General features: G+C 51.0%; 2 protein-coding genes across 2 annotated transcripts in view; both read left to right on the top strand.

Annotated features, from left to right (window-relative positions):
* Positions 1–532: 532 nt before the first annotated feature.
* Positions 533–7633, top strand: C1QL1 (complement C1q like 1). The gene is made up of 3 exons (XM_077747787.1): positions 533–623; positions 1005–1531; positions 6950–7633. Exons 1-3 carry the CDS (start codon positions 533–535, stop codon positions 7127–7129), a joined length of 798 nt encoding a protein of 265 aa, XP_077603913.1. The 3' UTR covers positions 7130–7633.
* Positions 7634–17377: 9744 nt separating this feature from the next.
* The window catches only part of KIF18B (kinesin family member 18B), a 19336-nt gene continuing 9900 nt past the window's right edge, over positions 17378–26813 (top strand). Inside the window, exons 1-2 of the mRNA XM_077747765.1 lie at positions 17378–17455; positions 25902–26228. Coding sequence (XP_077603891.1) covers positions 25910–26228 — 319 coding nt within the window. The 5' untranslated portion in view covers positions 17378–17455; positions 25902–25909. The remainder of the gene's footprint in view (positions 17456–25901; positions 26229–26813) is intronic.

Raw genomic sequence — 26813 nt, 5'->3', positions numbered from 1 at the left:
GAAAAGGAAGAGGCTGGAGCAGCATCCATTAGCAGCGGCCAAAGCCCTCCCAATGGCAGAGCCCTCCCTGGTGGGCTGGATAAAGGAGGGTGAAGGAGGGGCAGTGGAGCAGCAAGAGCGGAGTCTCAAATCGTGTGACAAATATTTTGATGGAAGCAGACACATTTCCGTTTATGCAACCTAAACACTTTACTGCACTTGAAGAAGAGGATTGCCTCATGCAACCTGATGGGGAGAAGATTTAGGGGGCTGCTGAGGAAGCTAGGGTGGAGGAGGAGCTAAGAGGCTGGGGGAGACCTATCCCCCTTCTTGGAGTCTTGAAAAGGGAGCTACCACCCAGGGATTGTTTGCATTGGTCAGAATGTAGCAATGAGGTGGGGTGCCCACTTTTTTATTTAGGGCCCCCACTTCTCCCTTGTCTGAAAGCAGGGATAAGAGGAGTTATCGGAGGAAAATGAAAGACCCAACGCCCAGGAAAAATCAGCCTTGTCTGGCCTGGAGCTCCGTGGGGAAGGGACAGAGGCAAGGAGGTATGAGTAAGAAGATCCTGCCCATCCTGGAGGAAGATGGGTCCAGGGAACAGTCAGCCGGGAGCCAGAAAAGACGAGGGGCAGCTGCTGTCAGTGCTTGCAGATCTCGCCGGGCACCCTGACAGGCACATGATCCCCATCCTGGATGGGCGGTCTGCAAGGCCTGAATGCAGAATGGCCCCCGTCCCCATCTTCCTTCTGCCTTCCTCTCTTCTTCCCTCTCATCTTCTTCCTTGTCCCCTTTTTGCTCCCCACTCCGTACTCCCCTCAATTGTTCTCTATCCGCAGTAGACCGGGGAACCCGCGACTCGGCCACCACTCCCTCCGTGTCGTGCCCCCTGGAGCCTCCCTCTCGGTTTTCTTCGAAACAGACCCTCGAGGCCACTCCTCTCTGTCTCCCTCGGCGCTCTCTAGCTCTCCCTGTGGCCCTCTTTTTCACTCGGCTTTTGGTCTCCACTCCCCCCTTCCCCATAGGAGACTCTGTTTCTCAGACTCTGGCATCCTCCCCATTTCCGAATCTCAGTCTCCAGCTCGCGGAGTCTCCGGGTTCCTCTCCCGGCTCTGGCCTTCTTCTCCGCTGCCCCTCCCTCGGCCCCGCCCCCGGGTGGGCGGGGCCCTACCNNCGCACAGGCAAGCCGGGCCCCCCCGGACCCCCCGGGGATCCAGGTCCTCCGGGTCCTGTGGGGCCACCCGGGGAGAAGGGTGAGCCGGGCAAGACCGGCCCTCCCGGGCTGCCAGGTGCGGGGGGCAGCGGCGCAATCAGCACGGCCACCTACACCACGGTGCCACGCGTGGCCTTCTACGCCGGCCTCAAGAACCCTCACGAGGGTTACGAGGTGCTCAAGTTCGACGACGTGGTCACCAACCTAGGCAACAACTACGACGCGACCAGCGGCAAGTTTACGTGCAACATTCCCGGCACCTACTTTTTCACCTACCACGTCCTCATGCGAGGCGGCGACGGCACCAGTATGTGGGCGGACCTCTGCAAGAACGGCCAGGTGGGCCCGGCGGGGGCATGGGGCTGGCCTGGGGGCAGGGCACGGCACCCAGGGAGCCCAGGGCATAGGGTACCGGCGAGCACAGGTGGAGACCCTACAGCGGCCCCGCTTAGGCATCACATGCGGGGATGGTGGGCCGGTTGGCACTAACTCTTCGGTTCCTGGGCACTGGCTGCAAGGCAGACGCCGCTGGGCACCAGCGCGCGGCGTGGAAATGCGGGAGATAAATGCAAATAATCAGAGCGCAGGACTTCCAGGCGCGCGGACTGGTCCTTGGGGGCTTGGCCCCTGGGAAGCGATATCTGAGAGCTGGAATTCTGGTTGATACCAGCGGGCAATTAGGGGAGGGCACTGCTGGGCTCTAGGGAGAGGCAGCTTCCGCGCCCCGCGGGCGTCCAGGCGCACCGCTAGGCGCGCAAGCCAGGAAGGAGAGCTGTAGGAGATGTTTTGGGCAGAGGCAAAGAGAGCCCGGGGCGCAAAGCCTTAGCTGCAATACATTCTCCGCCCTTGAGAAGGGACCGCTGCGCCGATCTGACATCCTTTGCAGAACTCGGGGCTGCCCGCCGCTTCCCACTGTGTCAGAGCTCCAGGCGCAGGAAAGCAACCTGGGGGGGAAAAGTTTTTCCTCCTGAGGCGGGGCAAAGAGGTGGAAACTCCCCCTGCCTTGATCTTGCAGCGGCAGCTCCTGACTCCGGGAGTGTCAGAGGATCCTCTGCGTTCCCTTTCCCCAGCCCAAAGACCCGAAGCTGGCAGGCGCTATGAGGGTGGTACAAGGTGCTCTTCCTGCATCTGCTGCCCCAGAACCAACCTCGACCTAACCCTGCCCTGGGGGACAGTTTTGCCCAGCTCACTCCCCTTTGGATAACCCCTCCCTTTCCGGAGCTTCCAGACCACAGATGGCCTAGGGCCCCTGGGGGTGGTGAGGCAGAGCTTTCCTGTGAAAGGGGATGGGCATGGGTCAGAACTAGAGCTAGGATGGGGTGAGGACACCTCCTGCGCCTGGGACCCAAGACCCTGTTGGAATCCTTCCCACTGCAGTACGCACTACCTAAGGGAGACCCTGGCTTGGGGGTGGGGGAAAAGACAGGGCTGGGAGTCAGCACAGACTACCAGGGACTTGTAAATCTGCCCCCTCTTCTTTCTCTCCTGCCTGCCTCTTTCTCCTACTCTCTCTCTCTCTCTCTCTCTCTCTCTCTCTCTCTCTCGTCTCCGTCTCTCCTGTGTCTACCAGTCCTATCTGTCTCTCCTAGGTGTCTGGCCTCTCTCCCCTGGGCTTAACACCCCTCTTTATTCCTTGAGTGTCTCACCTCTTTGTCCTTGGTTCCTGACCAAATGAGAGGCCTCAGTATCCAGTGAGGGCTCACTCTGCAGACAGCCCCACGATTCCCCTTATTAATCACCAATAAAGGATGCAGCAATGTCACCTTCATCAATGGAATTTCTTCCTTTCCCAAAGGAAGTGTGGGCTGGCACCGAGCTGAGGTCTAAGGGGGCCGGGGCCCCATTTCGTCTGGATAGGGAGCTGGCCGCCAGACCACCAGTGGGACCTAGGCCTTGCACCACCACAGCGAGTTACAGCAGGGCCCCAGAGCTGAGGCACAAGGAGGCCCCAAAGGTGATGTGTGCCTGGACAGGAGCCCCTGCTTCAGCCACTGGGAGGTGAAACCGTCGCGAAGCCTCTTTCCCCTTCAGTACGGGCAGGGCATTGCTACTCACTGGAGGTGGGACCACAGGCTAGTAGGAAATAGGAGGTGGCTTTAACTAGGGGTCGACAGACCCAGCATTTTAATAGTTATTCAGACCATTCCCCCCACCAAAAACCTGGGGCCTACACCCCTCTCCCCTACATCCTTTGCGACATGTGCTTCCAGATTGCTCAAGAGATTCATTAAATCTCACTAGTCATCCCACATACTCACTCTGAGCCCTGACTAAGAGGCAGGTTTGGAGCTAGGTAGCAGGGGTTTGATCCACTTGCCCTACGGGACCTCATGGTCTGTGCAGGGAAGACTGTAGTAACCACACAATAACACACCCAGTGATTAGTGTGTTAGAGGGGGGTTGGGGGCCCAGCTGGCAACTCCCATCCCCAAGGAGGGAATGATTCACTGGCACCTGCCCCCACTCAGACCAACCTGGTCAGGGGAGAGGATGGGTAATCTGGGTCAGTCCCCAAGATGAGGAGACATGACTAGGGAGGAAATAAAAAGGTCAAGTGCAGGGAAAGGCTGTCTCAGAGGTAGAAGAGGACATTCAAGTGAGCAGAGACCAAATGATGGCTCTGGGCAATGGACAGAAACAGAAAAGAGGGGCTTCCTCCTCCCATACCTTCAAGATCAGGGGCAATGCTGGTCTCTATGCTTTTCCTTTCTGGCTTCCTGCCTGCAGAAATGCTTCCAGAATTTCTTCAGGAAGGCAGAGCTGAAACTGGTCCCTGGCCTTTTCCTGGGCAAGATAGGGGGAGGGGGGACAGGGAGTCACTGAGGTGCTGAGTCCCCCACTCTGTTATTGCCCGAGGCCCACCCGCCCCTCTCCCCATGGGGAGCCTTGAGTCACCACTGTGTAGCCTGACCGGGGCCTGGTCGTTAGGACATGGGGATCTGAGGAGCCTGAGGAAGGGGCTCTAGGTTGGGGGTGGTGCCCTGAGGGAAGGAAGCTCAAAGACCCACTGTTCAGATGTCAGGGAAGATGTGACATTAATCAACTGGGCCAGGAGAGAGGAGGCTGTGTGGGGATGGACCAGGGCCTCTGGCCAGGGTGCCACTTGTCCAGGGCAGGGGCTTTGGGGAGGTGAGTATTACAACTGGGGAGGGGCTTGGACAACAGAGCCTGAGTGAGGTGAGAGATGGCGTAGTAGATACATTGAGGACTCCAGCAAGGCCTCCCTGGAGCTCAGTCTGATGCCTGACAGTGGGAGAGGGGCTACCCACTGTCCTTTTCTAGCCGAATGCCTTTCACAGCATAGAGCACAGCGCCTAGCACAGCAGGGACCCAGTAAATGTGTGAAACCTCTGTGGGCCAGGCTGGCTGCCTGTGGGAGCCACTCCTGTACATCCAACACGCCAGCACTGATCCGGGGGCAGGGGCATGTATCTTGGGTACTCCCCACTCCTCCCTCCAGGGCCCTGGCCAGACCACTGCCTCAGTTTCCCTTCCCCTGGCAGCCCTTGAGGAAGTGATTCTACAGCGCCCCCTCGTGACAAGTCCCAGGCTTGCTTTCCTCCTTCCATGGCAGCCTCAATTCTCCAAATTTCCCCTTGGCCCCCTGGAGCAGCTGAATACCTCAACTGTTTCCAGTCTCGGGCAGCGAATCAGGACCCCTGGGTTCTGTTCCTGGGTCCCCCACTGTCTACGGATGGAAGGGCATAAATTCTCCCTGCCTCCATGGATAATTAGGATAATCACAGCAACAATCATGGTGATGAATAAATAATAAACATAAGCAGAACAGTTCTGATGCCTGTCACATCACCAGGAGATTCCTGATGACAGATGACTGTGTTCTAATGGATTTGGCTATTAAGAAGCACACTGTTTTAATGAGTTAAGGCTCAATTAATCTGGGTAATAAAAATAATTGTTATTAGTAGTAATTTATTAGCAAAGATAATGAAATGCATGCGTAATAATAAATACTACGAGGATTAGGGCCCAGGGAACAATATAGAAGTTGGCTGCTTGCTTTGAGCTCTTTCCTAGTGGCACAAAGCCCCATCGAGATTAAAAAAATTTTTCCCCACCATCCGAAGGCTTTTATAAAGGTTGCATTGGTGAGGCAGGATCTTCTCATCCTTTTTTCTGAACAGAGAAACTGAGCTTCTTGAAAGACAGCATCTTCCCCCCATTTGACTTTCCCCACCTTTAGCTGAACTGGGAGTTTTCCCAGCTAAGTGCCCCCCAGACAGTTCTTGCCCGGTCGGGGAAGAGGAAGTTGAGGTGAGAGAAGGGGCTGGAAGAATCTGTGCTTTAAATGGCAGACAGCAGCATGCAAATACGTTGGGTGCCCCTGTGAAAGCATTGCTGCTGAGTCAGCAGCTTTGGCACAGCTGACCTGTAGTTCTGTCTTCGGCCCAGGAAGGGGACTGGGCCCTTCCCCTAATTTGGTTTGATCCAGCCCAGTCCGCTAGGCCTTGGGAGAGCTGCCTTCAGGGAAGGGGCCGGGTGGAGAGGGGCTATTGACAAGCCCCACTGGGAGTACCTCACTCAATGCAGTCTCCCCCCAACACAAGTCTGCACCTAGGAGATGGCCCCTCTCTACCCATTCTCCACCCAGGCCATCTGGGAGAGCCCTCAGATCCTATGGCTCAGGCCCCGTGTTGCTTCAGTTGTTAGAGAGGAATCCCCGGAGGGAATTTGTTCATCATCACTCACCCTCAATATCTTAGGATTACAGTCGGAATATACCCCAGAAATGACAGCAGGCTTCACACGCAAATCCTGGTGCCATCTTGCTTCATTAAACTGCCCATCCCTCCCCTCTCCCATCAAAACAAGGACCAGCAAGGGAAATAGATCAGACTGAGGATCACACAAAGATGTCAAGCCTGGATTCCCTCTTTCCCACCCACTTCCTTTCTACCAGCCTGGGGTGGGATGGGGGAGCCAGAAGTCCTCTGTGGGTGGAATAATAGTCACAGGGATAGCTATGGCTCTTTGGAGGCCAGTATGCAGGCTCAGTGTAAGCCTTGGGAGGGGAAATCATTACCAGGCCTTCTATGTCACCGCTCTAGTGTGAAAGACTCCAGAATGAACTACCGACAAGGAGTCGATGAAAGATTGGGCTCTGGTACTAGGGTGGTTGCTTAGTAGCCACGTGGCATTAGTCTAGCCACCTGACCTATGGGGCCAAAGTGTCCAGCCTTGTGTCCATTCACTGACATAAGAACAGGTGGATGTGGCTGAGAGGTAAGGCATTATTGTTACAATTAGAGCAGAGAGGAAGGAATGATAAGGAGAGAAGGGATGGCCCTCCGTCCTGTCCCCCGTTCTCCACCCCCCCATCCGGGTGTTCCAGAGAATTCCTCTGCAAGGAGGGAGTTCCATCCCCAGAGGCATTGTTGAGTCCTGGGCAGGCCTGACGGTAAGACCTAGAGGAGTTAGGGAGGCCAACTCCACCTTGATTCCTAATTCAGACCCAGATTACACCCGCCCTAGAAATCCAGGGCTCCTCTATAACCCGGTCCCAAAACATAGTTATAATCAAACATAGTTATAATCGGAAGGGGTGGGGGATGATGCGAGAGAAGCAGGCAGAGAGCTGAAGGCGGGGGTTTTTAGAGCCTCCAGATCCTACCCACGTGGCTGCCTTACCTCTGACAGTCCCCCTCCCTCCCCGGCCCTACTTCTCTCCCTCCTCCCCTCTACCCCCTCACACACACCATCCCTTCCCCCCTCCTTCCCTCACCCCCACTCCCGCAGGTGCGCGCCAGCGCCATCGCCCAGGACGCAGATCAGAACTACGACTACGCCAGCAACAGCGTGATCCTGCATCTGGACGCGGGCGATGAGGTCTTCATCAAGCTCGACGGAGGCAAGGCGCACGGCGGCAATAGCAACAAGTACAGCACATTCTCCGGCTTCATCATCTACTCCGACTGAGGTCCCTGCGTCCCCCTCCATCCCCTATCCAGCTCCCCCCTCCACCGGGGCTCCCCTCCCGGCGGGCTTAGGACGACCCAGTCTCTCGCTGCCCCAGCCTTGGCTGCCGGCCCTCCCTGGCTCTGACGCCCCCCGGCCCGCCCTCATCACCTCCCCGGGCCGCAGGCTAGGCTCTCCTGCCCGCTCGCCGCCGCCTGAGCCGGGTCCAGAGCGCACAGTCCGGGTTTCCCCGGAGGCGGTGTCGGCCGCCCCCGCCCTGGCCCGCGCTGTATATTTGTACAATAGGACTGTTTATTGCCCACCCTGCTCGTCAGCCCGTCCCAGACTGGGGACAGGTCTTGGCGGGGTCCCTTCCTGTGCTCGGATGCGCTGCCCTCCCGCTCCGGGGTAGCGCCTCCTGGGAGAGGGGTGGGTTGGGGCTGGATAGCGTCCCAGCACCTGCTACAGCCCCAGCCCGGCTGCGCCCCGTGTGACCAAAGCTCTAATAAAAACACTTCCACCCCACTGGCTTTGGGTCTGTGCCCTGGAGAGAAGCTGCAGGAGGGGATTATGAACCCTGCCTTCTTCCAGAAAGGGAAGGGGTCTGCTGGAAGTTTCGCATGGAGCTGGGGGCAGCCAGGTCCCAGCTGGGCCCAAGCGGGCCTGGGCAGCAGAAACCGGAAGCAGCCCAGTCACATGATCTCTTCCATGGTGCAAAAGTTCTATTTGTTTGACCTGGAGAGTGGCATCAGCAAGGTTTAAACTGGGCCACCTGGGCTCTCAGTCTGGTACCGCTGTGTGTGATCTTGGGCAAGTCACTCCTCTTTCAGTTCTGGGTTAGTGTCAGCAATGATAGGAACACGCTTGGCACTAAAATCTGGTTGGCTTTGGCCCAAGCACTTCAGGTCTGGGCCTCGGTTTCCTCCCCTGTAAAATGTAGGTGACAAACCCTACCTCACTTGACTAAGGATTAAAGAGGTACGTGTATGTGGCCGAAAAACATAGCTTTTACTATGTATACATCGCCGAAAGTTTGCACCACACGTTCAGGTAAGGAGCCTCCCGAGAGCCCTGAGAGGTTGGGTGAGTAGATTTTGCTCTTCTTCCAGGGAGGTTAAAGATCCTGCTGAATGTGACATGGTCGCTAAGTTCTGTGATTGCACTTGAATCCAAGAAGCGCTGCTCCTTGGAGACAGCACACTGAGTCTCCTGGCTCTGTCTGCCTCCCTTACTTCCTGTAAAGTAAGGGACCATGACAGTCGTAGTGAGGGCATTCCTGAATAACAATAGCTAATATTTAGAGAGCACCTACTCTGTGTCAGACACCGCATATGATAACTACAATATCATATATATGTGTGGGGAGGGGGTAGGCTGTCAGGAAACACTCACGTGCCAGTTAGCCTGGGTGCTGCTATTTGATCCATTTCAGATGAGGAAACTGAGGTTCAGAGAGGTTCGATAACTTGCCAGGGTCACAGAGCTAGGAAAAGGCAAATGCCAGTATTGGAACCGAGGACCACACTCTCAGCCAATACGCCGTATTTCATGAAGATCTGGCATCGCCAAGGCCGAACGGAGGAAGAACAGCTCTGGGGCAGCTCCGTCCTTGCTGTGGCCTGCCTGTCCACTCCCACCCCTGCCCTGCAGGGGCATCATGTACATACAAGCATCTGCACTGGGCAGCAGCCATGGGGCGAGCCTCTTGGAGAATCCTGAGGCTCTATACCGGGGAAAAGTCCCATCTGGCCTCCCCTCCCCCAGCTGGCTCAGCTGGAGAGACAGGAAGGAGGGGTGGCCTCCATCCCAGTCAGGCCCCATGTATGGCCCCTTGTCGTGGCTGGCAGCCTTGAATGACTTTCTTTATCCTCCCTTCTCTCCCCTACTTCCCCTTACTGCCAGCTGTGGCCATTTAATAAAATTAGCTTAATGCTTGTTTCTTCCCTGTGGGGTCTGGAGATTGAAATCCGCGGGTCCCCACAAACCCAATAAAACCCCTGGCAGTTCTGGCTGGAATGAGAGTTTCCTCGCAAAGAGCGATTAGATTAGAAGGCGCTTCCCCCCAGCCCCCAGTGCCACCCACAGCCTCCTGTGGTTCTTTAATGGTCACATTGGCCCAGAGGTACCCAGCCACATACCTGGGAATGGGGAGGGTTCCCCCCCCCATCCCCAGAGACCAGGGGGACTGGGCTGGGCTGGGACCTCTGCTACAACAGAAAAGCATGTTAATCATTTCGGTAAGGAGGGCCCAGCTGGCTCGTTTGCTTTTCTTTCTGGTGGCCGGACCATCCTCACGTCATTTTGAGGGATGGGCCTAATATTTCCATTTTGCAGATGGGGAAATCACAGTCTGAAGAAAATTCGTGACTTGACCATGATCATGCAGCAAGTGTGTGGCATATCTGAGATGGACTGAAGCCAAAGGCTTTTTCTTCCTTTGCAGGGCACTTAGGGCACGCTGCAGTCACTCAGGCGGCATCCCGGCAGCAGGGGAAACTGTTAGGAAAGCGTCTCCTCCATTAGACAGGGGATCCCCAAGGGCAAAGTCTGGGTTTTTTTGCCCCTCAGACTTGGGATACCTGTGGGCAAGGACTGATCAGAATGGGAAGCTTCCTGCAGGCAAGATCTCTGTCTCCTCCATCAGACTGGGGGTCCTCAAAGACAGTGTTTTGAGCAAGTTGAGGGTAAGGTGTGTATCCAATCGAGAGATTGTGGCTTTCCCCTCAGTGGCTCTGAGGGTAGGCACTGCCTCTTCTATTGAACTGGGGCTTTCTAAGACCAGGCCCTGGGACTGGGAGTTCCCTGAGGGACAGACTCTGTCTCTTCAGCTGGAGCATCCCCAAGAGCAGGAGCTATAGCTCTCCTCAGACTGGGGGCTCCCTGAAAGCAGGGCATGTGTCTCTCCTCCTCCTCAGTCAAGAGCTTTCTGGTACAAGAACATTCCAGGGGGCAGGGCTGTCTGGGTGCTAGAAAGGAGGCTGGGCAGGGAGAATGGCGGTCCACTCTGGAGGAAGGAAGGACAGAAGCTGCCTAGGCGGCCTCCCCTTTAGGAAGATGTGTGATTAATTAATGAATAATGTCCCTGCCAGGGGGTGCGAGGATGAAGTCGCCCCCGGAGCTCACCCACACAAGGAAAGGTGGGCCATCCTGTGCCCAGGCAGCTGCTAGCCCTAGGGGCGGGGGCTGCCCTGCTTTCTGGGGTCATGGGGACCAGAGGGGACAGCAGGAGCCCACCGCTGGGGACTGTCCTAATTGGATGACTTTGCAGGCTGGCCAGGCAGGTGTGCTCAGCCCTCCGCTTCAGCTTGCTACAAACACATCTGCCACGGTGAGGTCTAGGGGTTAATTGCCTCCCGCCTCACTCCTGGTAACCGATATTTCATTTACTGCTCGGAGGGGGAGCTGCCCAGAGAATCAATCCCGGACAAGCATCCAGGAGACAGGGGAGCTGCGGAGGCACGGAACTATTTCCCGGAGGATCTCTGAACACCAGAGGAGGAGGCAGAAGGCAAGGACCCAGAGAAGGCGGCCGATTGCTCCAGGCTGCTCAGGATGGGGGACAGGACCTCACCTGCGTGCTGCCCACCCAGACAGGACCCCCAAGCGCTCAGAGAAAATCCCAGGGGGATAAAGGCTGCACAACCCCAGCTAGCTGTGCTGCTTCCCCTGCCCTGGTTCCTTCTGCATTTATTTTTCTGAGTGCTCCCATAAGCTGTAACAGGTTAGATGCTGTTAATAAGGTTATTTTCACAGGCAATGAAGGTATATTTGAAAAGCGGAACTGGAGGTGTGAGCTCCTCGCCCCCTTCCAGGTAACAAACCTTAAAATCCTACAAATGAGGTGATAATAAAGTGGAAGTGAAGAGTCTACACGTGTTTGGAACTGCAAGGGGGGGGCGGGGTCACTGAGAGGGGGCAGCTGGGGGCTGGAGGGAACAAGGAGGAGCGACCCCCATGCTTCCATGGGCTCCAGGGGCTCCTTCATCCTAATACCCCCTGGCGGGGACATTATTTACTCCCTATTTGTTGCATCCACTGAAACTGAGAATCAAAACCATGGAATGGGTAACCCCTATTACACAGCTAGAAAAACTGAGACCCCGAGAGAAAGCCAAAGTTGCTCAGATTGGCTCAGGGCAGAGGTAGAACCAGAGACGGCAGAACCCAGTAGACGTGCGGCAAGTAGAGACACGGGACTGGGTTCAAGTCCTGGCCATGCTCAGTGTTTCAGGAAAAGACACCTGACTTCTCAGAGCCTCAGTTCCGTCATCTATAAGATGGGGGCAATAAAAATAACAACTTGAAGGGCTGCTGTGAGGTAGTGGGTGAGAGCCTGTTTTGTAAGTTAGAAAGCAAAATGCAAATGCATGATTATTATTACAACCCAGGTCTCCTGAGTCCCTTGATTTTTTTTTCTGATCCCCGTGATTTAAACCGATTTGGTTGTACTTCAGTGCCTGGGATGGTGATGATGATCATTGAAGAAAATGAAGACTCTCGAGTTGTTCTCCCACGCCAGTAACCCCAAAGTGAATATGGGGAAGGGGTGGGTTTGGGGTACAAAAAGTGTGGAGCTAAGTGTTGACAATGGGTGGCCTGAGTCCTCCGCCGTCCAGTGAGGACTCACCCACCCTTCTGTTTTATGGCCTCCAATTTGGGGTGAGAGAAGGGCTACCCCGAGGCTGTGGTTCCCTGTCCCTACTTGATCTGCTTGTTCAATTACTGAACATCTTCAATGGGCCAGGCCCTAGCTTGGTGTGGGCTCCAGAGACACATAAGAAAGAGGGGGGCTCCTGGGGGGCTCAGTCGGTTAAGTGTCTGACTTCGGCTCAGATCATTATTTCATGGTTCGTGAGTTTGTGCCCCGCATCTCTGCTGTCAGCCCAGAGCCCGCTTTGGATCCTCTGTCTCCCTCTCTCTCTCCTGCTCCCCAACTTGAGCACTCTCTCTCAATCTGTTTCAAAAATAAATAAACATTAAAAAAAGGTAAAAAAAAAAACACATGTTAAAAAACCTCAAACATCCAGAGCTTCAAGATACCCACAGGGGGGTATACAGAGACATGGGGAGGGAGAGGGGAGACACAGCGCTGTAAGAGGGAGGGATGCTTCCCAAACTGTCAGGAGGGGTAACTCTCACGGAGCTGGACTAAGTGGAGGCTTATAGTTTTATTTACACACTGTTTGGAAACATTTTACAAGTGCCCACCCACTTGGAAATTTGAGCTCCCCCCCTCCCCTGCCCCTAGGATTTGTTGCTGAAGCTGCCTTCTTGGGAACGGGGGTGGTACGGGTAGAACCCAGGGAGCTGAGGGTTTTCTTGTCCTTTGCTCAAGGGCTTGGGAAATAATGGAACTGGATGAAGAACATATACTCTCATCTCTGTATCAACACCCAATTATAAGAGTGCCTTATGTACTATTCTAAGAATTTCAAACACATTCATTCATTTAAACCTCACAATGATCCCACAAGATAGTTACTATGAACACACCCATTTTTTGGATGTGAAAACTGAGGCACAGCGCAGTGAATTAATTCACCCAAGATCGTATGGCTTACCCTTTCTGGGAACAGCCCTTTTGCCTGGCCGTTCTCAGGAGCAGGAGAGGGGGTTGAATCTCACTGCCTTCCAGCCAGAACAGTCTTTCCAACCAGGTCACCTGGCACGCCTTCCCACAATGCTTGCTGCCCGGCCAGCTTGCACAGGGGCAGGGATCCTGCCTTTCCCCAGAGGGTGAAGGGAAAATTTGAGGGTTCCTTCCCAGGTCCCCAGGGCACAGGGCCCTTTGCTCCCTGAGTGAGGACCCTGGCGTGGATCAGGACAACTGCATAGGGCCAGGTAAGAGCCAGACCTCTCCTGTCTGCTTAGAGCCAAGGATGGGTCCGCTAGGCCCTGGGCTACTTCCACTGCCTGCAGAACACCTGCTCATTATTCACATTCCAGGTGCATTGCCTACTCTTCCATGAAGGCTTCCTGAACCCCCCAGCAGTCCTCTGCGGGTCTCTAAGGCCACACCGAGAGCACCTTCCACATAACAATGGCTGACTCAGTACAGAACGCTGTGCCTGCTCCATGATAACCACTCTACCATAATAGCGGCTCTTCAAACATCTGTCACTCTCCTAAACTTACATCTTGATGATGGATGCTGTGACGCACTGCCCAGGTCTCCTTCAGGACCAAAAGATCTACTCCCCAGCTGCTGAGAGTGCTGGCACCAGGTGGCTCCAGGCTAGCAGCTCCCTTCAGGGATGGCCTCTGCTAATGGAGGCTGCCTTGTCCAAGGTCCCGCCCACTTCTTAGGGCAGGCTGTTCCCAATGATAGATTAACAGGAGGGTTTGAAGGTCTGGTCCACTAGCAGGGCCTTTACCCTCAGAACAATTCTGAAAGGCTCTCCGGCGCATGTTCATTCCAAGAGCACATCCCCGTAAACTTCGGGTATGCTGATCTCTGCCTCAGAGTCTGCTCCATGGAGTACCCACCCTGTGACACCTACCCCAGATGGCATCCATCCACTAAATTCCTTCAGCCAATTTTATTATTTATTTGTTTGTTTGTTTTTAATTTTTTAAAATGTTTTATTTCTGAGAGAGAGAGAGAGGAAAAAAAAAAAGCGTGAGTAGGTGAGGGTCAGAGAGAGAGGGAGATACAGAATCTGAAACAGGCTCCAGGCTCTGAGCTACCTGTCAGCACAGCCCGACGCGGGGCTTGAGCGTCAAACCCACAAACTGTGAGATCATGTCCTGAGCTGAAGTCAGACGCTTAACCAACTGAGCCACCCAGGCACCCCTCCCCCCCTTCAGCCAATTTTATTAAGGACTCATGATGTGACAGGCCTGGTAGTAAAGGCAGGAGATGGAATGTGAAACTAACTATCCAATGGGTGATCACATCTCCTACCTCCCAGAGAAGGCAGAAGTCAAGAGGGAGACTCTACCAATGTCTGCCATAAAATCCACAAACTTCTCTGCATCTGAGCCCCTCCTCTCCTCTTTTTGCCTCCACGGAAGAGCTGTCCCCCCTCTTCAGGGCCTAGCCTGCCACTGGGCTCTGTATCCAAGGCCCTCCCACCAGGGTGACCAAATCTGCCCTTGTTTGTCCAAGACTGTCCTGGTTTTCAAACTGGAAGTTATGTATCCTGTTAAACCCCTCCGTCCAGCTGGCCTAACTGGAGTGGTCGATCACTGTATTTCCCACCTTGTTTGGGGACTTTACGTGATTGATGATCGCCTCCCTTTATTCTTCAGCGGCACTCTGTATCAGCTCCTTCCCATCATCCTTTAAAGCTCTCCTACCCTTAAAAATCCTCCCTTGACCCTGCATCTCCCTTCAGCCTCTACCTCCTTTCTCTGCTCCCTTTGACGGCCAGATGACTTAAAAGAGTAATTACGACTTTCTCACCTCCCACTGTGATCTGGCTGCTGCCACTCCTCTGGAACGGCTCCTACCAAGGCCACCTATGACCTCCTTGCTGATAAACCGAGTGGACACTTTTTCAGTCTTCATTGTGCTTGACCTCTGTGCGAGGCCAGACCTTGAGGTCTGGCTGGTGTTTTTTCCCCTCAGATTTTTTTTTTTTTTAACATTTATTCAGTTTTGAGAGACACGCAGGGGTAGAGAGAGAGGGAGACCCAGAACCTGAAGCAGGCTCCAGGCTCCGAGCTGTCAGCACAGGGCCCGACGCGGGGCTCGAGCTCACGGACTGTGGGATCAGGCCTGAGCTGAAGTTGGGTGCTTCACTGAGCCCCCCGGGCGCCCCTCTGGCTGGGGTTTAAGGATGGCAAGAGTGAGGTCTTGGACCTTTGAAGATTGACCTATATCTGGAGCAGCTAATGCTGCACGTAGGTGCAGGGAGGTTAGTGATAGTTCGGGAAGGATGCACCTCCCCTCAGCCTCCTTTGAGCACCTAGCCTTGGTGATCTTGCCAGTTGAAGATTGTGAGATACCCACACACACACATCTTACAAGAGCTGAGATCCTGTTGCCTCTCACAACATATTGGCTAAATCAGCCCAGAAACATCTGCCACCACACAATGCAAAATTCCTCACCTAAGCCTCACATCTGAGTTTTAGGCCTCAAATACTGGTTAGGCCAGTGCTAGGCTAATCTCCCTTTATCAGCATCGGTAGTATAGGGTCCATTTGTGTCCACGAAGGTGGTCCTGGCCAGGCCCCACCAAAGCTTCTCAGCATCATGGGCTCCGATGACTCTCTTACCTGCAAAATTCCTTTCCTTTGGATTCTGAGATCCAAAGAACAGCTCCTTTGGCTCCAATTTGCATGCCCCTTCCCCCGACCGCCTTTTTAGTTCTCATTATAGCCCATATATCACATCATTTTCAGTACTAGCTTAATTGTTTATCTTCTCTCATGGGCTGCAACCTCCATGAAGGTAGGAGATGGTGTTTATCCCTCAGGACGTCACCTTCCGGGCCCACCAATAAATACTTAATGGATGAATGAACACAAGAATACCTATTATCATCTCATTGAATGTCAGCAATATGGTGCACTTACATTATTTCTGATCCTTGTAAGTAACAAGCTAGGTGTCCCCTTCCATTGCCCACAGCCAGGACAGCTCTGCTCCCTGTCTTACCTCACCGTCTCCAGTTAGTTGTCCAAACCAGAACCGGACCAAGGCAAGACCGGGCTGACAAGGAAGGACACAGAGGGATCTGTTTCCCTGGTGGCTCCTGGGAACCTCAAACCCTCAGCTACACCCCCAAGCCACTGTTACAATGTATGTCTCAGTGACAGGGGAGGAGACCCCTAAGCTGGCTGCCATGTTTTGGAGTTGTATTTCTCCTGGATAGTGCAGCTGGCAAGAACACCCTGGTTTTCTTGTAACTTTGCAGTGACTGCACTTTGCATAGTTTTCTCCTGTTATTCTTACCAAACCAACAACGCTATCCCATTGCAGTGTGGACAATTGGAGGTCCAGGTAGGTGAATGAAGAGTTTGGGTCAAATCAACCAGATATTAAATAGTGACTCTACCATCTTAATGTCAGGTCCACTGAGGGAATTTTGCCTCCTGCTTTCTTGGATGCCTCAGACCTGCTCATTGTCCCTGTGTGGGGACAGATCAGGTTAATGAAACTGGTAGGCAACTGGCTCCTGGCAGCCATCACGTTTCATCCTGATCAGATTCATACAAAGCTAGCCCCTTACAAATGCTAGGGGTTTGGAGGGCTTTCACATCCAGGCTGTGTTGGGTGAGCAGGAAGGACAGGATATTTACCCCATTTTATTTTTTTTAAACTTTATTTATTTCTGAGAGAGAGAGAGTGAGCAGGGGACGGTCAGAGAGAGAGGGAGACCCAGAATCCAAAGCAGGCTCCAGGGTCTGAGCTAGCCGTCAGCACAGAGCCCTACGTGGGGCTTGAACCCACGAACCGTGAGATCACGACCTGAGCAGAAGTCGGATGCTTAACCTACTGAGCCACCCAGGCGCCCCTATTTACCCCATTTTATAGGTGAAGAAACTGACACTCGGAGAGCAGCAGTGACTTCGGAAGTCTCAGTACTAATTGGTGATTCAGCCACTAGTGACTGGAATCGGGCTTCCTGATTTCAGTGCAGGCGCCTCTCTCTGACCTCCACAACCTCCAGTATTGAGGCTCGGCATGAGGTTGGCCCACCAGAAGCCAAGCAGCCGGCAGTTATGAAGGATGGAGGCAGTGCTGCCCAGCGGTGCCCGAAGGGGCCGAGCCTCGTATTCAACAACCAGTCCATGATATTCCTGACGCCGTCAAAGTCAAAAGGGTGGAATTGCCATTCTCTGTCTCGGCCGGTTTTCCCACCTGAACGCTGTTCTCGAAATTCATTCCTGGGATGGTCGCGGAATGGGAAGAGACCCTAGACAGTGGCTACAAAGCCCCTCCTGGATCAGTAGATGCCGTCTTAGCCCACAGAAAAAGGCTTGAAAACGTGCTTGAGATCTGGTTGTTGCGGTTGGTGAAGAACCCAGCCCCAGGGACGGCAGAGAAGGCCGCGGTTTCCCGGTGCCCCAGACCCATCCAGGTTCCTGCAGGTCTGGTGCGGCCGGCCTCGGAGGCACGGTCTCAAAACCAGCAAGCAGTAGTGGGAAGTGCGCAAGCGCACAGTTGACCGCGCCCGCCACCTCGGAGCTGTACTTTGTTACTTAGGAAACAGCCAATCAACGACCGGGACGGTGACCAATGGGAAGCGCCGACGAGCCGACCCGGCTGATTTGAACGCGCGGCGCGGGCGGCGCGGGTGGGGAGAACGTGGGGCGAGCTCTCCGGTGGTCGGGGGCTTCCGGCTGCAGCGGACCCGACTGTGAGCGGCGACACCAGCGGCGGGGGACCGAGGAAGGGTAAGCTGTGGCCCACGACGGGGTCGGCCCCGCGGGCTCTGGCGCTCAGGCGGACCCGGCCGCTCAGGGCGGAAGCGGCTTTTGTGCCAGACCCAAAGGTGCAGCGTGGGGACCGAGTCGGCTCCGGATGGCTCCCTCTGAACGGGACGGGGCGCGGTGCGGGGAGCAGAGCGCTTCCTTCCACAACTTCATGGAGATCGGGATCCCTCTGCTCATTTGTACAGGATCCGACTGGGTCGGCACAGCCGCCCTGGGGCCCGGCCCCCTGTACCTCGGCTCTGTGAAAGGTCGCCCTGCTCCCCAAACTTGGAGACCTGGGACCCTTGCACATCCGTGTGAAGTAGCTAAGACCCTCTCCGCACCTATATACGGAAGAACTGCTTGCAGAGCTGTGCCAGCGGCCTAAATTAGTTACTGGGGCGCTCAGTAAATATTTGATTGACTAAATCAAGGAATGAAAGACTATGTGTATGACAGAAAACCATGCCTTCTGCCACTGCTCCTAGGATGCCTCTCTTAGCTTTGGCACTTTTGACCCTTTAAGATAGAACAGGACAACAATACACGTGTAGAAAAAAATTTTTTAAAGGAGTTAGCAGAAATTAATGAAATAGCATTTTACTATGTAATAGAGATTAACTTAACCAAAAGCTGTATCTTGGGAAAGACTAGTAAAAAAGCCAAACTTTTGGCAATATTGATTAAGATATAAGGAAGAGAAACATAGAAAAATAGAAAAATGTTGTGGGGGAGGGCAACTGGCTTGCTCAGTCAGAAGTGTATACGACCCTTGATCTCAGGGTGGTGAGTTCAAGCCTCACGTTGGGTGTAGAGATTACTTAAATAAAACTTAAAAAAGAGAAACGATCTTAGGAATGAAAATAGGAGCAAAACTTCAGTTACTGAGAAATTAGAGAGAGACTTCAATGGAACACCCTTTTAACAACGCTTTTGGACAATTTTCTAGGAAAAAAACCAACTTAGCAAAACTGACTCAAGAAATTATGGAAAAATTTTTTATAATGTTTTATTTTTATTTTGATTGAGAGAGAGAGAGAGAGAGACAGAGAGCAAGTAGGGGAAGGGCAGAGAGAGAGGGAGACCCAGAATCTGAAGCAGGCTCCAGGCTCCAGGCTCCAAGCTGTCAGCACAGAGCCAGACTGGGGGCTCGAACTCATGAACGGTGAGGGGGATGATCTGAGCCCAAGTCAGATGCTTAACTGACTGAGCCATCCAGGTGCCACTTAAAACAGTTCTTAATGTTTTATTTTTATTTTTCAAGAAGTTATGGTTTTTAACACACTTAGGACCATTGAGGAATTGGATTAGTTTAAAATCTACCCATTAAAAAAAAACCAAACACCAAACTCCATAAATTTATGAGCAATTGGAAGAAAAATTCTAATCTTCTACAAACTCTCCCTTAAAAAAAGAGAAAACATTTCCAGTCTCTTTTGTGATACCAAAAATGAGACAAAGAAAATTACCAGCCAATCTCTTTTATAAATGTAGTTGTTAAAATCTCAAATAAAATATTAGCAATCAGAAGCCAGAAATGTATATTAAAAAAAATACATCATGACCAAATGGGGTTTATCCCAGGAATGTGAAAATGGTTTAACATCAGGAAATCTAATACAATTTACACATTTACAGATTAAAAGAGAAAACATATCCCAATAGGCACAGAAATAGAATTCAATAAAATTCAACACCCATCCTTGATTTTTAAAAAATTTGGTAAGGTAGAGGTAAATTTCCTCAAACCAGCAAAAAGTGAAATAATAGGAGCATCTCCTATACAATTAGGAAAAAGATAAGATTGTTGGCTATTGTTGCCTCCACTTAAGAGTGTAGAGGAGGTTGTAAGCCAAACTACAAGACAAGAGAAAGAATCACAATTAGAAAGAAATAAACAAAGTCCGTCAGTTACAGCTTTAGGATTATCTATTTAAAAAGCAAAATAAAACAGCTCCTTCCTCTGATCAACCACCCACAGAAAGCACCAGTGGTCTTCAGATGTTGCCCTGTGGGTACTAAAGTAAGGGGAGATAAGAATTGCAAAAGCTCAGCTACAGGACAGAATAGCCTAGTAATGCCTCTGGTGACACTCAGAACAAGGTCAAGTTCTGGCCTTGCCACTTACCATTTGTGTGATTAGTTCCTTCCCTTGTAGTTTCAAGTTTCAGCTCCCTTGTTCAGTTTCCCTTGTAGAGTAGGATTATAACAATTGTATCAACAGCCACCCAATGAGATTGTTATGAATGTTAATGACACCGTTTGAAAAGGGCTTAGCACAGTAACTGATACATAGTTATGTGCTCAATAAATGTTAGCTATAATAGTAATTATTTTTAAACTTTTGGATTCAGAGCTTACACTTCTCTGGCTCTTTTTCATTCATACAACAAATACCATACAGCATCCACTGCATGCCGGACCTGGTGCACAGACCACATCAGAACGGGGCCCTGCTCTCTTGAAGCTTGAGGACAAGAAACGTGTGATTGGGCCCCTGGGTGGCTCAATTGGTTAAGTGTCTAACTCTTGATCTCAGCTCAGGTAACGATCTCTGGTTTGTGAGATCGAGCCGCACATCAGGCTCCTGCTTGGGATTCTCTCTCTCTCCACCCCTCTCCCATTTATGCATGTGTGCTCTCTCACTCTCTCAAAATAAACAAGTAAAAGAGAAAGGAAGGAAGGAAGAAAGACCGAGATACAAAGAAAGAAGGAAAGAAAGACAGACAGACAGACATATGTGAGAGATGTAAGGGAGTGATGAGGAGAATTACAGCAACCCCAAGAAAATAGAACCTTCTCTGCCTTCCCAGCTCCCCATGTCTGCATGCAGATCCCCTCAAGTCCTCAGAAATTCTCCAGGGGCTTCTAAGGAGCTTGGTCTTGTTCCGCCTGTCCCTACGAGGGTGGGCAGAGGAACCTACCCTGAAAACAACTGAATCTTGGCTTCCCACCCCCAGCTCGGCAGCGAACTAGCCTCTGGGTTTTTAATGAGCTGCCCTGGGTTAGAAACAGGACGTGACTGTGGCTGGCTCAGAACCCTGAAGATCTTATTAAAGAATCATCTCCCTTGTACTTTGGGCTGAAATGCTCTTTCCAACCGAGGATCAAAGCAAACTTGACAAACGTTCTCTCATTAATCTCCCCATCCCCCTGGGGTGGGAGCAGATCGGTAGCTGTTCTCTCTCCGGCTCTCAAAGGGGGAGGCTGATGCGACATTGACGTGGTATGGCTGGGAAGACCTTCCCGCCAGTCAGATGCAGAGCGGAGACCAGGACCCAGGCGTCCTAGCTGCAGCCATGCCAGTGTCACCCTGCCTGCCCCGTAGCCAGTGCTCCCAGCACAGTCTCGAGAAGAAAGAAAACATCTCATTAGGCAAACCGTCTGCCTCACTGGCCCTCAGGAGGCGGAGAGGAGAGAACTGTAAAGGTTATGTGCACTCCGTTGCCAGTGCCCTTTTTAATTTCCTGCTTAGAATGTTAGGCTGCTTTGTGGCTCCTCCTCAGCAAAAACCCTCCCGGTGGGGGGCTGGGACTGCCATTAAGGCAGCCAGTGTAGACCGAGATGGTAGGGCCAGGCACCCTCTGCCTTCACTTCCGCAGGGTATAAGAGTAGGGCTCCCTGGGGGCAGGAATGCAAGGATGGGAGACAGGAACTCTCTCCGAGCGTTAAAAATTAGGTCCAGTCCATATATCTGAAAGTGTTTGCAGAATACATAATGCTGGTTACATAAAAGGGATTATAATTATTATACAAACATATGGGACAATTACAACAACGTGATCATGAGAGCATAATATATAATATCATTATAAGGCAGTGTAGTCAGACTGCCAGGGCTGGAACCAAGCTCCATCACTTACTAGCCTTGGGATCTTGGGCAAGTTGCTTAACCCTCTCTGTCTCAGTTTTCTCACTGAAAAATGAGTATAATAATAGTATCTATCTTGTGGGATTGCAATGGAGATGAAAGGAAATGGTATCCATAAGGTGTTTTTATAAAACAGCCCCTGCAGAGTGAGCACTTAGCTCTTATGTTTATTATGACAGTCTGATTGCTGGGACAGGAAAAGAACTATACAATGTAACAAGATTATTATTGGCTGACATCTTTCCCTTGTTTTGTGCTGGGAAGAAATTACGAGGTATGGGGGTAGGGGCCAAGAGTTTCAAATCACCTCAAGTCTGCCTCATTCCCAAAGGAAAAACTGAGTAATTTACTGGAGTATTAGGGAGAAATCTCACTCTTCTTTCCTGTTACTAGGACCTGGTCTTTCCTGGGAAAGCATTCAACTATTCACGCCCCCCAGAAACAGCCCCTGTTCCTAAGCCCTGTTAATAATCTCTAGAAGTAGGCTGAACTTTTCCAGGATATCCATGACTCCTGCATTCCAGAAATTCCATCTCTACCCTTGGTAGACTGGCTTGAAGGAGAATGAAAAAAGCAGAGAGAGAGAGAGAGAGAAAGATTGAGGGGAAATCAAGAAGGAATAGACAAATAAGTGATTGGAATTATTACCAGGTCAACATGAGGAAATCTATGTCATCCCCTGTATTAACAGATTAAAGGATGGGGCGTCTGGCTGGCTCAGTCAGTGGAGCATGTGACTCTTCATCTGGGGGTTGCGAGTTCGAGCCCCATGTTGGGTATAGAGCTTACCAAAAAAAAAGAAAGAAACACTGTTATCATCTCAGGCTGTGCCAGAAAAGCATTTGATAAAATGTAATGTCCATTCCCTTTTATATTTAATGTTTTATTCATTTTTGAGACAGAGAGAGAGAGACAGTGCAAGCAGGGGAGGGTCAGAGAGAGGAGACACAGAATCTGAAGAGAGGCTCCAGGCTCTGAGCTAGGTGTCAGCATAGAGCCCGGTGTGGGGCTCGAACCCACTAACTGCGAGATCATGACCTGATTCGAAGTCAGACGCTTAACTGACTGAGCCACCCAGGCACCCCTGCAATGTCCATTCCTAATGGGTAGTGGAGGGTAGGGAACTAAATATAGCAGAGCTAAAAATAGAAAGTAACTTTCATTATTTGCAAACAATATTATCATTTTATTGGAAAAACCTAAGAGAATCAATGACAGTTTATAGAGAAATCAGTAATGTGGCCAGATACGAGATCTGCATCCAAAAGCAGTTGCTTTCCTATATCTGGGGGAAAAAAAAGAATTAGAGAATGCAATTTTATTTATTTTATATTTTGATATATTTATTTTTAAAGATTTTATTAATTATTTATTTATATTTTAAGTAGGCTCCACACCCAGCGTGTGGAGCTCAAACTCCACAAGCCTGAGATCAAGAGTCATGCTCTACTGACTAAGCCAGCCAGGTGCCCCAAAGATTTTATTTTTACCTAATCTCTACAACCCCAAGATCAAGAGTCAGATGCTCCACCACTGGAGCCAGCCAGACTTCCCTGAAAATGCAATTTTAAAAAGGGTCCAGGGGCGCCTGGATGGCTCAGGCGATTAAGCCTCCAACTTCAGCTCAGGTCATGATCTCATGGTTGGTGAGTTCGAGTCCCTCCTTGGGCTCTCTGCTGTCACCACAGAGTCTAGAGCCTGTTTCAGATTCTGTCTCCCTCTCTCTCCCTCTGCCCCTCTCCCCTGCTCATGTTCTGTCTCTCTTTCAATAAATAAACATTAACAAAATTAAAAAATAAAAATAAATAAATAAAAAGGGCCTAATAAAGACTATACAATAACCAGCAATAAACCTATCAAGACATAAACAAAACTCATGTGAGGCAAACTATGAAATTTTACTGAGGATTATAAAGTTGTGAACAATGAAAAGAGAGAACTATGTTCCTAGATGGGAAGACTTGACACTATAAAAATGTTAGTTATCTTCATGTTAACTTATAAAATTTTTTTTAATGTTTATTTATTTTTGAGAGAAAGACAGAGCAAGTGAGGGGGTCAGCTGTCAGCACAGAACCTGATGCGGGGCTCGAACCCATGAACTGTGAGATCATGACCTGAGCTGAAATTGGACACTTACCCGACTGAGCCACTCAGGCGCCCCCTAATTTATAAATTCAAAGTAATCCCAAATAAAATCTTAGCAGCGTTTTTCATAGAACTCGGTAAGCTGATTCCAAAATCATCTGCGAGACAAGATGCCCAAGAAGAGCTGAGAAAAGGAGTAAAAGGCACGTATAATAGAACCACCACAATTACAACAAGTTACTGCAAAAGGAGCATATCAGTAGAGGAGAATGAAGAGCCCAGAAATAAACTCCTGTTTCTATGAGAATATAGTGCTGTTAAATGTGGCATTTCAAATTGGTAGAGAAAGAATGCACTATTGAATAAATGGTCTTGATACAATTGCTTACCATTTGGAAAGAAAAGATATTTAGAGGGGCTCCTGGATGGTTCAGTCAGTTAAGTGTCTGATTCTCGATTTCAGCTCAGGTCATGATCCCACGATTTGTAAGATCAAGCCCCATGTTGGGCTCTTCACTGACAATGTGGGGCCTGCTTGGGATTCTCTCTCTCTGCCCCTCACCTGCTCATGCACATGCATGCTCTTTCTCTCTCAAAATAGATAAACATTGAAAGAAAGAAAAGATATTTAGAAATCTCATTCACCAAAAAATTAATTATCTGGATAAAGACCTAAATGGAAGAATAAAAAAGTATGAGACGGAAATATAAGAAAATTACCTTGGGGAAGGAACGTATTCTTAAATATAAAACCATAAAAAAGAAGGTTGACACATTTAGCCATTTAAAAATGGAAAGCTTCAGGGGCACCTGGGTGACTCTGTTGGTTCAGTGTCCAGCTCTTAATTTCAGCTCAGGTCATGATCTCATGGTGGTGAGATTGAGCCCTGTGTTGGGTTCCATGCCTGACATGGAGCCTGTTTAAGATTCTCTTTCTCCCTCTCTCTTTGCCTTTTTCCCACTCATTCTCTCTCTCTCTCTCTCTCTCTCTCTCTGTGTATGTCTCTCTCTCAAAAATTAATTAATTAATTAATTTAAAAAATGGAAAACTTCTGGTGTGCCTGGATGGCTCAGTCCATTAAGCATCTGACTTTGACTCAGGTCATGATCTCATGGTTCATGAGCTCAAGCCCTGCTTTGGGTGAGTACAAACCCTGCTTCAGTGAGCCCCACTTCTCTCCCTCCCTCCCTCTCTCTGTCTCCCTGTCTGCCCCTCCTAGGATTCTCTTTCTCTCCCTTTTTCTCTACACTTTGCTCANTCTCTCTCTCTCTCTCTCAAAAATGAATAAATGCTAAAAAAAACATTTTGAAAAAAGATCAAGAGCAAGACAAGGATGCCCATTATCATCATTATTATTCAACATTGTTTTGTAAGTTCTAGGGAATGTAATAGATAAGAAATAAAATATTTGGCATAACCATGGAGAAGAAAAGGTAAAAAAAATATTTTTTCTGATATATAACTCTGTACTCAGAAAACCCAGTAAGTTGTAATAAAAACAATTGGGATCAGTAGGAGTTTAAGGGTAGTGGGTAGAAGGCAAATGTATAATTGACAATGTGTTTCTTCCACACTAGCAGTTACCACCTGGAGATGGAGATGTGGGAAGGTGCTCCATTCATGAGAGCAATTAAAGTACTTGGGAATTATATTACAAAGACAATTACAGAACCTATCTGAAGAGATGAAAACTATAAAATCTTACTGAGGGACATAAATATCTGAATAAATAGAGAGGCAATAGCCATGTTCTTGCATGGAAAATTTTAATACTATTCCAATTTGTAATCCCAGTATTGTTTGGGGGGGGTGTTCTGGGGTGGGGGTGGAATGAATAACATTTTCTTAAAGTCAAGTAGAACAATAAATGCATGGATAATAGTTAAGAAATTTATGAAGGGGGCCTGGGTGGCTCAGTCAGTTGAGCATCCAACTTTAGCTCACATCATAATCTCACAGTTCGTGGGTTCGAGCTCTGCGTCTGGCTCTGTGCTGACAGCTCAGAGCCTGGAGCCTGCTTCGGATTCTGTGTTTCCCTCTCTGTCTGCCCCTCTCCTGCTCACACTCTGTCTCTCTGTCTCTCAAAAATAAATATTAAAAAAAGTTTCAAGACATTTATGAAAAAGAAAGACTAATGGGGGCGGGAGGTGCTTCTTGCATTACTGGATAAAAAGCATACTGTAAAGGAATGGAGTGGAAACAGTGCAGCACTGGCCCAGGTTTGTGGAACATAGTAACCCCATCATAGGTCTCTGAAAGCACTCAGGTCATTTGGATAGGTGGCATTTCAAGTGAGAAAGAGATATTTACCGATTGGTGCTGGCAACTCCTATCCTCTTAGGTATCAAGTGAAGCTCAGTTGCTGGGGAGGGAGCGGGAGAAAGCCCTCGAACGCCAGCCTGGCTGAGGGGGCGCCTTGTCAGGCCTCGGGTCAGACTGGTCCTCCTCTCCATTGTGTGCCCACTCAGGTGTTGCCATGGTGATGGCGGTGGAGGACAGCAAGGTGCGGGTCGTGGTGCGGGTCCGGCCCCCCACCCCGCGGGAACTGGAGAGTCAGCGGCGGCCTGTCGTTCAGGTGGTGGACCAGCGGGTGTTGGTGTTTGACCCTGAGGAGCCCGATGGGGGCTTCCTGGGCCTGAAGTGGGGCAGTACCCATGATGGCCCCAAGAAGAAGGGCAAAGACCTGACATTTGTCTTTGACCGGGTCTTTGGTGAGACGGCCACCCAACAGGACGTGTTCCAGCACACCACCTGCAGCGTTCTGGACAGCTTCCTCCAGGGCTACAACTGCTCAGGTGAGGGCCTTCCTGGCGGCAAGGAGGACCAGGCCTGGCTGGTGGTGGCCTTGCCCCCCTGCTTCGAAGCGTTTCATGTGTCCTCTGACATGTGCCCACCTTCCCCTCAGCTAGGCACTTGCTGTGGAGGGTTTTGGGCCTTTTCATCTCCTGCGGGTTCCCTATTCGTTCTCCTTTGTGAAATACTCTACTGGGCTCCAGAAGCAGATCAGACAGACACGCTTCCTGTCCCCTTGATGCTTGCATTCTGAGAAGTGGGGGGCAGGGGGAGAAGAGAGGCATCACCCATCACCCCCACAAATATGTGATTGTAAACTGAGGGTAGTGATGTGAGGGGAAGAAGAGCAGGCCTGCAGCAGAGGAAGCTGCCTGAACTGAGGAAGGAAGGAGCTCCCACTCAGAGTGGAGACCCCTCTGCCCCAGAAGCCATGGGCCCACAGGGGCCACGGGCTGCAGTGTGAACTAGGCGGGGCGCATGCATGCATCAGCAGTGGAATTGCGCACAGGGAGGCAGAGGGAGGGGCTGGGGGAGAAGGGGAGGGCTGGGCTGGGTGGAAATGCACAGGTGACCCCCAGGGAAGGCGG

This window comes from Crocuta crocuta, unplaced genomic scaffold (genome assembly GCF_008692635.1).
Source record: "Crocuta crocuta isolate KB4526 unplaced genomic scaffold, BGI_CrCroc_1.0 scaffold289, whole genome shotgun sequence".
NCBI classification, from domain to species: Eukaryota; Metazoa; Chordata; class Mammalia; order Carnivora; family Hyaenidae; genus Crocuta; species Crocuta crocuta.
This window is presented reverse-complemented; position numbering and strand designations above follow the sequence as displayed.